General features: G+C 37.6%; 1 protein-coding gene across 3 annotated transcripts; it reads left to right on the top strand.

The window, feature by feature from the left end:
• Nucleotides 1–3,898: 3,898 nt before the first annotated feature.
• LOC113314004 (E3 SUMO-protein ligase SIZ1-like) lies at nt 3,899–12,697 on the top strand. Of its 3 annotated transcripts, none has more exons than XM_026562774.1 (17): nt 3,899–4,020; nt 4,293–4,344; nt 4,678–4,758; nt 4,863–4,905; nt 5,448–5,526; nt 5,884–6,046; nt 6,319–6,449; nt 7,074–7,142; nt 7,509–7,596; nt 7,684–7,759; nt 8,119–8,192; nt 8,361–8,468; nt 8,599–8,760; nt 9,535–9,639; nt 9,776–9,856; nt 9,938–11,132; nt 11,515–12,697. In XM_026562774.1, exons 2-17 carry the CDS (start codon nt 4,321–4,323, stop codon nt 11,655–11,657), a joined length of 2,622 nt encoding a protein of 873 aa, XP_026418559.1. In that variant the 5' UTR covers nt 3,899–4,020; nt 4,293–4,320; the 3' UTR covers nt 11,658–12,697. The 3 variants fall into 3 exon arrangements, with proteins under 3 accessions (XP_026418559.1, XP_026418558.1, XP_026418557.1); XM_026562773.1 differs by having other exon boundaries at nt 3,901–4,020; nt 4,265–4,344; XM_026562772.1 differs by having other exon boundaries at nt 3,901–4,020; nt 4,265–4,350.
• The last annotated feature ends 936 nt before the right edge of the window (nt 12,698–13,633 follow it).

Raw genomic sequence — 13,633 nt, 5'->3', positions numbered from 1 at the left:
GGTAGCATCAAAAATCAATTGATGGAATGGAGTTGGTATGTCCTACTACGATTAGAAGATGATCTACGCGGTTCCTTCTCTCCTGGTGTACATTATTCTTTTTTCTAAAAAAAATGAAATGGAAACCTCAACTTCTTAATGACTTTCAGAGTGAGAGATCTAGTTTTCAAAATGTACTTAAAAATAGAAGGTCTTAGTTAAAAACACACCTACGAAGTTAAAAGGAAAAAAGTTTAAATCTCCAAAACTTTCATGAAGAGTTGTTTACATAGTTGTTTATACATTATTTTCACCAAGGTGCATAAAGCATAACCATAATATTTTTTGTTTAATCTAAGGCACCTCACCATATTAGAATCCTCCGGCACCACCATATCGGAGGGAACAATTTCCATCTCGAAATAAATTTCGCAGTAACATTCAAAGAAATCAAAATTGCACTACCATGAAATGTTATCGTATTTTCTTAGCATGTGCATATGCAAGATATATACATGGAAAAGCACAACCATGTACGCCATTATCCCCCCTAAAATAAAAATGTTTATTCTCACAAGTTCAACTCGAGAATTGGCGCTTACAAACTATATTCACATGAAGAGATTCTTAGCCGTTGAATCATCAAATGGTCATTTAGTGTCTTAAACTGGTAAAATGAGTATTGTGGCTGTCATATATAATATTACCTTCTTCAGTGTTTACAAAATCAAGAAGAAATTCTACCATATCTTGCCCTGTATTCCTAACCATTTGACAAATAGCAATGATTGTAGAGATTAAAAATGAAGTTCATAAATTAATCGAAATACATAATGAAAAGGTTGAATTTTAGTTTTAGAACTGGAAAATGAACTTACTCTTTCTATTTCAAAAATATATTTTGATCCACTAATCTTTCTTAATCATTTCGGTGTTGGCCAAACAATAATCTCATACTTCATAGGAAATCATTGAAATGTTAAGAAACAATCAATAAAAATTTATATGAGTTGTAGTATATGTATATGGTAGAGATTAAATGTAGTATACCTTTCTGATGAAAACAGACCACCATTAAAAGTAATTGCAAAGAATCAATGATTTCAAGATCTCTGATATTTAGTGAAGTAGAACACATATTCCTGCAAGATGCAAACACAAAAAATTTACTCTTTGCCCTATAATTAGTAAGTTACCGTGTCACTATAAGCTTAAAGAAAAAAATTATGCATAAAGTAACATAAAACCTTACGAATCATGGTTACAGAAAAATAGCCACATACAACCAAGTGGCTCAATAGATTACTACATCATCAACAGCTGCTACATGGATGCATTTTCATTATACTACATTTAATTTCTACAGCATCCCTAACAGTTTTGGCTATGTAATGATATCGAATATATTTAACGCCCATGGATGCATTGTCATTATGCGTAAACAGTTTTGGCTATCATCTGAATTTGAGTGCCCATGGATGCCTAATTCTGCTACATGGATGCATTGTCAGCGGAGAAAACATCTGAAACTTACCATTGTACTGAATTTATCCGAAGAAAACCATAACATCGCATTTTGCTCTCTGAAGAAAAAAAAACAGACGATTAATTAGTAGGTTACCGTGTCATTACAAATCATAAAGAAAAATGTGCTGGATTCATAATTCACATGTAAACCTATGGATGCTGCAAATCTTACGGATTAGTCATACAATAATTAACTCAGGTGGACAGAAGGTATATGCCTACTGGGGAAGGAGGATCATGCCCTTTCAACTGCTATGCCCCTTTTCAGTCCATGACAGTCAAAATCCGCTAAAAGATGCACGATTGATTGAGTGACCCGCTACCATTTCTGACAGTCAATATAGGCTAAAAAGTAGTGGGCACGATCCTTTATTGGGGCTATATGTTATTTAGCAGAATACTTGTACTCTTGGCAAATGGTTGAACGACAAACTGATTTAAGGAGTGAAATCTTAGGTACACACTTAACTGATAAACTCCACAAAGATCAGAAGGTATATATACTCCACAATTTATATATAAGGAACCAATTAGACCTAGTTTGATCAGTCAGCCACGAATCTGACTCTCATTTTCCGAAACAGCAGATGGAGTCTCCACTATAAAGTTACTGTATGAGAGATTTATCGTTTCGCAACACTGGCATGAGACTGTCCGATACCTTAATCAAAATCTAGTCGCACAGTGAAGACCCGATTTAGATCGACCTATTTTTAAGGGCCGATTCTGAAATAAACAGAAGGAAGTGGAAAAGTTTCTTTAGCTGTTTAGGGTTTCTGATTAGGTTAATATTTAACAATGTGAGATGATCAAAGTTTAAAAAGAAAAAACATCAGGATTTATAAATATTCGCAAAAATAATACCTTGACTGATTAAAAGCACTACCTTGATTGATACACGATGGTTGTCTTGGTAGTGGATTTGATTTCTGATTTTTTTGTACGTGAACATCGATTATGTTGTGCTTCATCTGTCGTTAGGGATGGTGTGTAGCATCATGCTCAGGATTTCGCCGTTTTCTCCACCATGGTTTTTAGAGAATTAGGAGTGAAGAGAGGAGGGATCCGAGGGAAGATGAGAGAAGAGAATCAGGGTTTGGAGATTAGCTTTTAGACAGGGGAGCACTGGGTAATCCAGGTGTCTGACGTGTATCCAAAATTGCGAAATATAATGAAACCCTCAATTTCTATTGGTAGGGGGCCAGAAGCTCTAGAATTCAAGCTTTTGGCCTAACTTTCAATGTGAGGCCAGCAATTTGTACTCAAATTATATATACAAAAATATATTTCAAAAAATATATTTTGATCCACTAATCTTTCTTAATCATTTCTGTGATGGCCAAACAATAATCTCATACTTCATAGGAAATCATTGAAATGTTAAGAAACAATCAATAAAAATTTATATGAGTTGTAGTATATGTATATGGTAGAGATTAAATGTAGTATACCTTTTTAACGAAAACAGACCACCATTAAAAGTAATTGCAAAGAATCAATGATTTCAAGATCTCTGATATTTAGTGAAATAGAACACATATTTCTGCAAGATGCAAACACAAAAAAATTACTCTTTGCCATATAATTAGTAAGTTACTGTGTCACTATAAGCTTAAACAAAAAAATTATACATAAAATAACACAAAACCTTACGAATCATGGTTACAGAAAAATAGCCACATACAACCAAGTGACTCAATAAATTACTACATCATCGCCAGCTGCTTCATGGATGCGTTGTCATTATACTGCATTTAATTTCTACAGCATCCCTAACAGTTTTGGCTACATAATGATATCGAACGCCCATGGATGCATTGTCATAGACAAAATTAGTTTTTGCTTCTCCGTCCATTATTAGCAACTGGGCATCCGAAGAGCAATAAATTTTGAAAGGTTAGCACTGATTCCCATGGGAAAATCGCTTGGTATAAATTTATGCATAATTCAGCAGTTTTTAGGTTCTACAGTTCCAGGATCTTCCAGGTTGGTTGGTGCCTTCCCCAGCGTTACATGGAATACCGACGTAGGCCCTTTAGCAAAAGTCAATATCATGTTTTTGTCGGTTATAATCAGTAGTAGGTCCACGTCATAAGCAAGCACCAAATACGTCATAATCTTTACAGCCCATAAAATCAATAATCCTCCCTTTATCGAGGAGAAACTTAAGATAAACACAACCGCAAAATAAACGGTCAAAATAATCGTCTCTAATATATTAACGAGAAGCATAGAATCAATACCCGGACGCATGTGTGTTTATTTAACCAAAATCAATTCCTCGTTATACATCCGGTCTTTATTGGTGGTGGCGGGTTTTGGGTTGGGCTAGGCCCCCACTACGCGCAGTCAAAAAAGTCAAGAATTTATAAGAAAAAAAAAAAGAAAAGAGAAAAGAGATGAGAGAAAGAAGAATTTGGGGGCGTGAGTGAGGGGTAATCCAGTCTAAAATAATCTCTCCTCCTCGAAATTTCTTCCCCATCAACAAAATCTCTTATTTGATTCTTTTTTTTGGTACGAAATTTACGTACTGATTTTACTGTATTTATTTATTTATTTGGATGATGATGATGATGATAATTAAAGAGAAATTAATTTAAGTTTCTAGGGTTTGTAATTACAGTTTTGTAATTCAGTTACGTGTTTGATTTTGCTTCTTCTTGATCTGATCCTATCCTGATTAGATCAGTAGGATTTGGTGTGTTTGTTTCTTCTTCTTCGTGGTGTCCCAATTCTGTGTGTTATTGGAACTTCACAGCTGTGGTGGTGGTGGTGTTTTTATGTAGAGAAGAGGAATTTTTGGTTCTTTGAAAGATGGATTTAGCATCCACTTGCAAGGTAAAGGTACTTACTCTTTATTTTTTTTTTGTTTCCTAATCATTCATTTTGAGGTGAATTGTTTAGTTGTTTTGGTTGTTCCTATGGATAATTATGAAATTAGTACTAAGTTGTTTGGAAGTAAGCTGAAATTGTCACCGGAATTCAAAGTTATGATTAAGAAATTTTGAAGTTGATATTGTTTTTTGTTTGTTTGTTATTAGTTGAATCCAGTGACCTATTTGGTTAGTTCATTTCAGTAATAGAATTTTCGATGAGTGTTGTTGCTTTAGTTATGTAATTCAGTATGGATTAGTGTTTTTGCTGAGGCTTGTTGTTCTTATTACTTGGCAGGACAAGTTAACATATTTTAGAATTAAAGAGCTTAAAGATGTGCTGACTAAGTTAGGTGTTGCAAAGCAAGGGAAAAAACAGGTACGATTTTGGAGAACTGCTCACCTTGTTGTCTTTTGATTTAGCTTGTCATAGTTTTTTGTAAGATTGACTCTGAAATAAATCTTTATATGCATGCGGTGCAGGACCTTATTGACAGAATTTTAGGTTTGATTGCCGATGAGCAAGGTAACCTTGCCCGACTATTGTTCTTTCATCTTGGATGGTTGAAAATTTACTGTGTTATGTCAGTGTTAGTTATGTTTTAGATTATTGAATCAGAGTTGTAATGCATCAGTCTAATAATCTTTTATTTTTGGTGGTATTTATTAAAAAGTTGAAAGTTATTGTGTTAGAGTGTCGTAGTGATTGATCATAAGTTTGACAACCTTAGTTGATGTATGATACCATAGGTGGAGCTTATCAAATTATATCTCAGACTTAGCCTTAGCCTTAGGTTAGGTAGTGGAAGGATTCGTCAAGTCCAGAGGTTTTATTTGCTAACAGGTCTTTTGTTGAATGTGTACAGCATTTCACGATACTTGGTGCACCTAGTTAGTATTTTGCTAGTTCAGTAGTTCTGTAATTTGGGCATGAATATGTTACGTTGGGGTTCTACTAGCTAGAAGAGATTGGCAGATTGATTTTCTTTGCAGGATTAATCTTGATTTTATCTGTGGAAAATTAGGTGGACCATACTGATTGTGACCATATTGAATTTTTTCCTGCAGTATCAAAGCCACATGGTTGGCCAAAGAAACATTCTATCGGGAAAGAAGGGATTATAAAAATTATTGATGATACTTACAGGTTTCTCTTTTTATTTTCTTTTCTTTCTTACACGTCTGGTATTGTTGAGTGAGGATCGAGGAGGTTGAGTTTGTTGATTCCTACTTGATATTCCCCACAATTGTCGGATATTAATGTGTGAGGATTTAGGAGAACATAGTATGTCGTTTCTTACTTGATTTTTATTTCCTCCTTATGACTTGTAATCTTGATGTCCAAGCTGGAAATGGATAGATCTAGTATGTCGAATATCTATTCTCCATCCCGCTTTAATTTCCTTTCCGGCTGAAAATTTATTTTTCCTTGACTCCTCCTTGCTGGAAATTTACCCTTCTTCTCTCTTAATACTCATTGTATATACTGTTTTTGTCCTAGCAGAAAAATGCAGATTCCTGGGGCTACTGATTTAGCTTCAAAGGGGCATAGCGATGTGGATATCAACCATACAAAACTAAAGGAGGAAGGTGAGGATTCGATTCAATTGAACATGAAGGTTCAGTGCGTGTGTGGAAGTTCCTTGCCCAATGAGTCAATGATCCAGGTACGGAGTTTGCCCACATTTTACTTCCTCACCAGCTGTTTGTTTTCCTGGTGTTCCCATGTATTTCATTTTTAGGGAGTTTCATATTGTTGACAAGTTGTTGACTTCGTGTTCAGTTTTTCAAAATTTTGAAGGCAGCCTGTGGGTTTATGTAGTAGTACATTGGGATATTGTTTGATTGTTACCCTTTGGATTGCCCTCACCGAATTATGTTCATGTTATTATTTTCTTTTTGGGAAGGGTTTTTAGTTATCTCTTACTTTTATATGCAGTGTGAGCATCCAGGATGTCGTGTGTGGCAACACATTGGTTGTGTCATCATCCCGGAGAAACCAACAGAGGGTGTTCCACCAACTCCACCTCAGTTCTATTGTCAAATTTGCCGAATCAATCGTGCTGATCCGTATGTTCATCCATTTATTGCTATATCGAGTTTACTATGAAGACAGTGTGAAACTTTCATTTCATTGTGCAAATCTAATATATCATACTATTTATGGGAATTGCCTGCCAATAACTATCACACACATGACCCAGTCTATTGAATCTAATTTTATTTGTTCTCACCCCCTTTCCCGTGGTTGGATCTCTCAGAATTTATATTTTGTGTGCTCTTGTTGAATTTAAACTAAACCTCTGGCAAAAGTCAGGAAGTAGAAGGTTCTAATTTTGTACTAGGGCTACGCATATTTTGTACTAGAGGTGTTTTTTCATATACAAATTCGGAAGCTTATTTGCAGAGAATATAAAACCTACCCGAGCTTAAAACATGTCTTAGGATCAGTGAGGACGTTATGCCTTTTCAAGCAATGGATTATTTTCCTTATAAAGTTCAGGTCACCTTGCTAGAATTAAAATGGGTTTCTGTGTTCGGACAACTACCCATTACTTTTCACTTGTGCATTTTTAGTGTTCAATAGTATCTTCTGCAGTTTTAATTGCTCAGTAATATTGTTTGTGGCACCCCCTCAATTCTTGAACTCAACTCTTATACATTTTTCTTCTTCATCTGTGTGTGTTAATACAGCTTTTGGGTGACTGTGGCACAGCCATTACTTCCTGTGAAATTGACTGTCACTAGTCTTCCAGCAGATGGGTAAGTGTGTACCTTTATCTTTATTTACTTGGTTAATTGAAAGCAAAAAGTCTCAATAATTGCAAATTTTTTATACGTGCTCAGAGTAAGGTACAGATTCATTTGGAGTAGCTTATTTGCATAGCTAATTCTTGTAGATTATTGACGTGTCCGAAACATGTTTCACACTCTTAACAGACTGCAGTTTTCTAATAATTTAGTATCTTTCTTTCATAATGTAGCACATTTCATCTGGTCGGTTTTTTTGTTGTATCATATACTGATTGACCTTATCGGGAAGATTAATGCTATTCATATCATTTATTGATGCTGTAATTTACGTGTCTTTGGTTCTATTACGTAATAACTTCAGCTATTGTTTTGTAGAACAAATCCAGTGCAGACTGTGGAGAAAACATTTCAGCTAACAAGGGTAGATAGAGAGTTAGTACAGAAAGGAGAATATGATGTACAGGTTGGTTCTCGATTGCGTAATATATGTTTGTATATTGAGGAGTTCGACTGGATTTTAATCAGCCGGTTTTGGTGACACTTTTCTCAGGTTTGGTGTATGCTTCTCAATGATAAGGTTACATTTAGGATGCAATGGCCACAATATTCAGATCTCCAGGTTAATGGTATGCAGTCTCGTTAATTACAAATTTCCTGTGAATTTGGATATCTATTATTCAGCTGTGGCACTTCTGGAAAAAAAGCTCCGCAGGTTTTAAGTGTGTTTTCATGGTCTAGAAGCCTCAACGTAGTTGATTGTTGTTAGTAGAATTGAAACAAAGAAAACATTTTTTCTTGACTAATGAATTTCTTAATAGTATGTCTGTAGTTCACTTAAACTATTGTTGGACTTGGAACAATCTGCATAGAGTGGTTTCAAGAAGACCCCTATTTTGCTTAGGCAGTCAAAATCAGAATATTTTCCTTGAAAGTTGCTTCTACTTTATCTATTGAAGAGTCATGTTATATTTTCACGTGGCTGCAGGTATGGCAGTTAGGACTATTAATAGGCCTGGTCCTCAGCTGTTAGGAGCCAATGGTCGTGATGATGGCCCAGCTGTGAGTTTCCATCTCTTTCTATTCTTTCATCCTTCATATCAGTACATTTAGCACTATAAGTATCACTACATTCCAAAACATGTGACGCCTCATTGAACAAGTGCATTTACGACCTGCCCATGTATTTTTATCGGTAGTCGCTTTTAACATAGCTTATTTTCTTATCAGATAACAACTTGCACCAGGGAGGGGATGAATAAGATATTTCTTTCAGGGTGTGATGCCCGTGTTTTTTGTTTGGGTGTTAGAATTGCAAGGAGGCGTACAGTTCAACAAGTAGGTGTCTTGTTTCTTTATTATAAATGTCATTAATCTAATGGAAGATTCTTTTGGCTCGAACACCGTGCTATTTCTCTTGAAACTTGTCGCCCTTACTGTTTATATATCTTTTTGATTTGTCCTTTAGGTTCTAAGAATGATTCCTAAGGAATCAGAAGGCGAGCCTTTTGATGATGCACTTGCTCGTGTTTGCCGTTGCATTGGGGGTGGAAATGCTGCAGAAAATGCTGATAGTGATAGTGATTTGGAAGTTGTTGCGGATTCAGTTACCGTCAATCTTCGTTGTCCCGTAAGTGAAGCATATGTTATTAAAATAACAGTTAGTTTTGGAAGAATTAAGCTGTTGCATCTCATTTGGATCAGAAGTTGTTTCGGATCATCTTACAAGCCAGTTTAGTTGATAGTTAATTGCTCATTAGTATTATTCAGAACTTTCCCCTGATAACCTGCCTTGCACATGTTAAAAGTACAAATATGCTTGTATTGTTTTCCATTTGCATGTGCTGGTGTCATTTCACGATTAGCCCCTGTTTGATACCACAAGATTGTACAAGTGGGACATTATAAAGAATGGAACCCTTGCACAACAAGGGTTTTAAACATAGTTTTAGTGGAAATTGAGATTTTGTATGGCCCTCTTACCTTGAAAGTGATTAAGTTCACAGTTTTTGTGCTGTATAAAATATTCGTGGTAGTACGATAAAATACATCGATTATGACAGGCTAGGCAGTAGTTTGGTTGATGATCAACATAAAGTTTATATAAGAGAGATATCTGCGGCTTTTTAGCGTGAATTTCTTGGTTCTTGCTTTAATAAAAACATATCTGTTTGGTCTCTGATGCCACTGCGACAATTTTTAACCAACAGGTTTAGTTGGCTATTGATTTGCTGTTTAGTCGTCACAACCTAGCATACCAAGTATCTAATCGAAGTCCCATAATAACAGTACTATAATTTGTATACGTTAAATGTGCCTTAGTTTCAACTTCTGGTACAAGTTAACCAACAGAGTATTATGTACTTCCTCTTGACTTTATGCTGATGCATGTCTTGAATTGCAGATGAGTGGTTCTAGAATGAAGGTTGCTGGAAGGTTTAAACCTTGTGCTCACATGGGTTGTTTTGATCTTCATGTTTTTGTTGAACTTAACCAGCGGTCTAGGAAGGTAACCAATTTGATTTATTGCTGAAGTAACTTTTTGCATTCAAATGAACATTGTTGCATAAGTTTATTTTATTTGTGGTTTCTCTTTCCTCCAAGAAAGAAAATGGATAAGAGCAACTGTTTCGTGTTGTCTTCAGTGGCAGTGCCCCATTTGCCTTAAAAACTACTCGTTGGAGCATGTCATCATTGACCCGTATTTCAACCGTATCGCTACTCTGGTATAGCCACTGCACTTCAGGTCTCTCCTTGGCCTTAATAAACTTTTTTTCATCTCTTACTGATTCTTCTATTATAATTAGATGCGCGATTGTGGAGAAGATGTTACTGAGATTGATGTAAATCCTGATGGTTCGTGGCGTGCAAAGAATGAACATGAACGGAAGGATCTTGCTCAATGGCACTCTCCTAGTGGTTCTCTCCGTGGTCCTGTAGATGAAGCAGGAAAATCTGAGCTGGAAAACTCCAAGATCAAGCAAGAAGTACATTCTGAAGGACATAATGGTTTGAGAATTGGAATCAAGAAGAACCCGAATGGGAAATGGGAACTTAATAGACCAGAAGGGCAGACTGTATCTTCTGAAAACCGGTTACTAGTGAAACTGGAAAACCCAAAGGTAATACCTGGGACTAGCAGTGCTACTGGAAGTTGTAGGGATGGTGAAGATCCAAGTGTTAATCAGGATGGAGGGGGGCAATTTGATTTCTCTACTAACAATGGCAACGACCTCGATGCTATTTCTCTCAACTTCGACCCGACTTGTACAGTTGGGAACAGAATGCCATTTGAACCATTAGGTGGTGTCATTGTTCTCAGTGATTCAGAGGATGAAAATGAGAATGTGACTGGAACTGCGTATGAATCTCATTCGGCGAACACCGCTGGGATACCTTATTCTGCCCCACCTCTTGCAATGCCCGATTCATATCCAAATGATGCTGAACTAGGTACGAGTGGCGGTTGTCTAGGTCTTTTCAACAGTAATTGTGATGATTTTGAGATTCCCCTCTGGCAGTTGCCGTCTGGTACTCAAGCAGGTCCTGGATTCCAACTTTTTGGAACAGAAACAAATGTTTCAGATTCTTTTGTCGATGTGCAGCAGACCTCAGTTCCCAATATGAACGGATTTGCTCTGGGTTCTGACATGGCCATGGGATCTGATACACAAGCCCTAGATTCGAATTATGAGTTGAATGGTGGGCTGGTCGACAACCCCTTGACATTTGGTAGGGATGACCCGTCATTGCAAATTTTCCTTCCCTCCCATCCAGCAGACACGTCTGTACGGACAGATTATAGAGACCAACCTGAAACACCGAATGGCGCACTTAATGATGACTGGATTTCTCTTCGGCTTGGGGGTGGAGGCGGTGGAAGCGGTGGCAGTGGAAGCGCCGGCAGCATTGGTCGTAATGAATCAAGAACTACAAATGGTTTGAGTTCAAGACATCAGGTTGCATCCAAGGAGGGTGGAATTGAAAATTTAGCCAATACAGGTTTGTCCCTTATCTTTCGAGCTGTATGATTTGCTAGACATACCACCTTCATCTGACGAGTTTCAAGTTAGTCACTTTTATTTGACGAGTATCAAATCACTCACTTCCATTTGACTCTTTGAGGTGTCTCAAGTCACTTCCATTTGACGACTAATGCTAGACTTACCACTTTATTTGACCATGTTTACCTACCACCATGTGATGTTGTAGCTTGTGGATAGATTAATTGACTGTTGCATCTGACATTGTCACCTGCTGCATCATGTGATACAAAACTGGTTTGTTTATGAGTGTTAACTGGTCTGTTTATGCTTTTTGATTATCTGGACTGAAATTTAACTCATTGCTTCGTTTTACAATCTTCTTTCTTTCTTTCCTGCAGCATCTTTGAAACTAAGCATGAACAACGACAGAACTGACAAGACTGGTACAAAGAGACAATTATCTGATAGTCTGTTTTCACATCCTCGCCAACCAAGGTCTGCTAGGCCACGGATTCTTTCCATGGATTCCCCTTCTGAATAGAGAAATAATTGTCTGCAAGTAGATGAAAACCAGTGATCCAATATGAGTTGGGCTCCATTACAGGCTATAAGCTATAAGTGTATTGCCGCGTCATATGGGATTTAATGATTTCTTGTGATAAACGAGTTCAATCCTTGGTATCATATTCCACAGTGTTGGATTTATTAAGGACAAAGTGAGAGTTTCGGATGATCTCATCGTAAAACAGAGTTCGGCGATACACTTTGTAAGTTGAGACTTGAGATGGGGGACAAAGGAAATTGGAAGTGGAAGTTCAGGGAGCTATGCTTGGTCACGGTGCGAGGGTTAAGAATCATCTGCCATTGCTGGCGCTGTTGTCCTTCGCTGTTTATCAAATCTCCTGCAAACTTGCTGAGAGCAAGGTTTATAAGATTGGCATGTAGGGAAGCTGAGGGGCTGACTATTCTAGCTGATGATGCCTTCATCAATTTCAAAATTTCGTCAATGCAGCTTCTTATTCTAAATTGTTGTGAAGCACATTGTTGTGGTTAGTAGATCAGGGTGATGAATTGGTAGTAAGTGCGGATGACACACTTTGGGCCTGGGTGGTGGTATTTTTAGGAGGAATTTGAAGAGTTCTGAATAGAATGGACTGAGACTGTATCAAACTGTTGATTTTAGCAGATTTGGTGCGAGGTGGAAGAAGCAGTGGCAGGAAAAAGAGGAAGCAAATAATTTTTGTTTGGGAGAGTGGGTGCGCTTTAGGTTGTCTGCAAGAGGAGATTCTAAAGCTAGAGGAGGGTCTTCAATAACGTCATTGATTTTTTTTTTTTTGTAACATTATGGGTGTTCGTGTCTATCTTGACAACCATAGGAATAGTTGTAAATTCCTTTTTCTTCTTTTTGTCGCCCCATTTTTTCTCCTAACAACCGAGTGCTAAATATACTAACAACAGCCAACAGCGAAGGTAAAAAAAGTTCACATGGAAATCCGACATTCTTGAGTGACTCTAAGAGTCAGATATTGTTATGAAACTAAATTCTTAAGATTATTCGTCTGCATATTACCAAACACTGCATTTCCTTGGAAGTCTTCTAGGGAGCAAGTGCATTCTGTATAAATTTGTGACAGATAAAACAAAGAAAAATCTCGAAAGATCTGCCATAGACGAAAGATTGTCGTCTCCTTCTCCTATGGAGAGATACTGGTGGTATGTTTAGCGAAGCTGCTACATGCGGGTATTTCGTTATGTTTTTACAATGGTGACACATTAGCTGGTATTTCGTTATGTTTAGGGATTGGCCTATGCAGTGATAGACTAGTAGCTAGAGATCAAGAGAATCAGTCACATTGGACGTTTTATTCGCGTTAGATAGGCAACCAGATGCTCAAGGCTCGAGCACTGTATTTGTAAAATCAACATGGCTCAGTGCCTATTGCCTACTGACTTGTTTTGCCAAACATTGTGTCCCAAGTCCTGGCCATACTAGCTAAGGACAGCTGCCCAGCCGAAAACATTGTGTCCACTATTTTTGTTTCCTACTATTCGGTTTAGGGGTGCACATACCCTACCCATACCCGCCAACCCTACCCTACCCGCCAGTTTTTTAACCGTATCCTAACCCTATCCACTATTTGGCGGGTAGGGTGGCGGGTGAAGATTTTCTTAACCGCCAATAAACGGGTAGGGTGGCGGGTAAAGCTCGAAATTATCCTACCCTACTGATCTTCGAGCAATTCCTACTAGGAGTGCACATACCCTACCCATACCCGCCAACCCTACCCTACCCGCCAGTTTTTTAACCGTATCCTACCCTATCCACTATTTGGCGGGTAGGGTGACGGGTAAAGATTTTCTTAACCGCCAATAAACGGGTAAGGTGGCGGGTATAGGCCATATCCTACACACCCTATCCGTTGTGCAACCCTAATTCGGTTCTTTAGTGACCGACTGACCGGCCTCTGCGGATTTTTCTATATTCCCTATAAAGAAACACACCGGTTTCTTTCTCAA

The sequence above is a fragment of the Papaver somniferum genome, chromosome 9, assembly GCF_003573695.1.
Source record: "Papaver somniferum cultivar HN1 chromosome 9, ASM357369v1, whole genome shotgun sequence".
Lineage (NCBI taxonomy): Eukaryota > Viridiplantae > Streptophyta > Magnoliopsida > Ranunculales > Papaveraceae > Papaver > Papaver somniferum.
This window is presented reverse-complemented; position numbering and strand designations above follow the sequence as displayed.

What these genes read in the sequence shown, in the direction of transcription:
- LOC113314004 (XM_026562772.1), top strand. Translation starts at nt 4,321, where the DNA reads ATGGATTTAGCATCCACTTGCAAGGTAAAG. An exon ending in CATCCACTTGCAAGGTAAAG is followed by an intron (nt 4,351 to 4,677) that starts GTACTTACTCTT and finishes ATTACTTGGCAG; the next exon opens with GACAAGTTAACATATTTTAG. An exon ending in TTCAGATCTCCAGGTTAATG is followed by an intron (nt 7,760 to 8,118) that starts GTATGCAGTCTC and finishes ACGTGGCTGCAG; the next exon opens with GTATGGCAGTTAGGACTATT.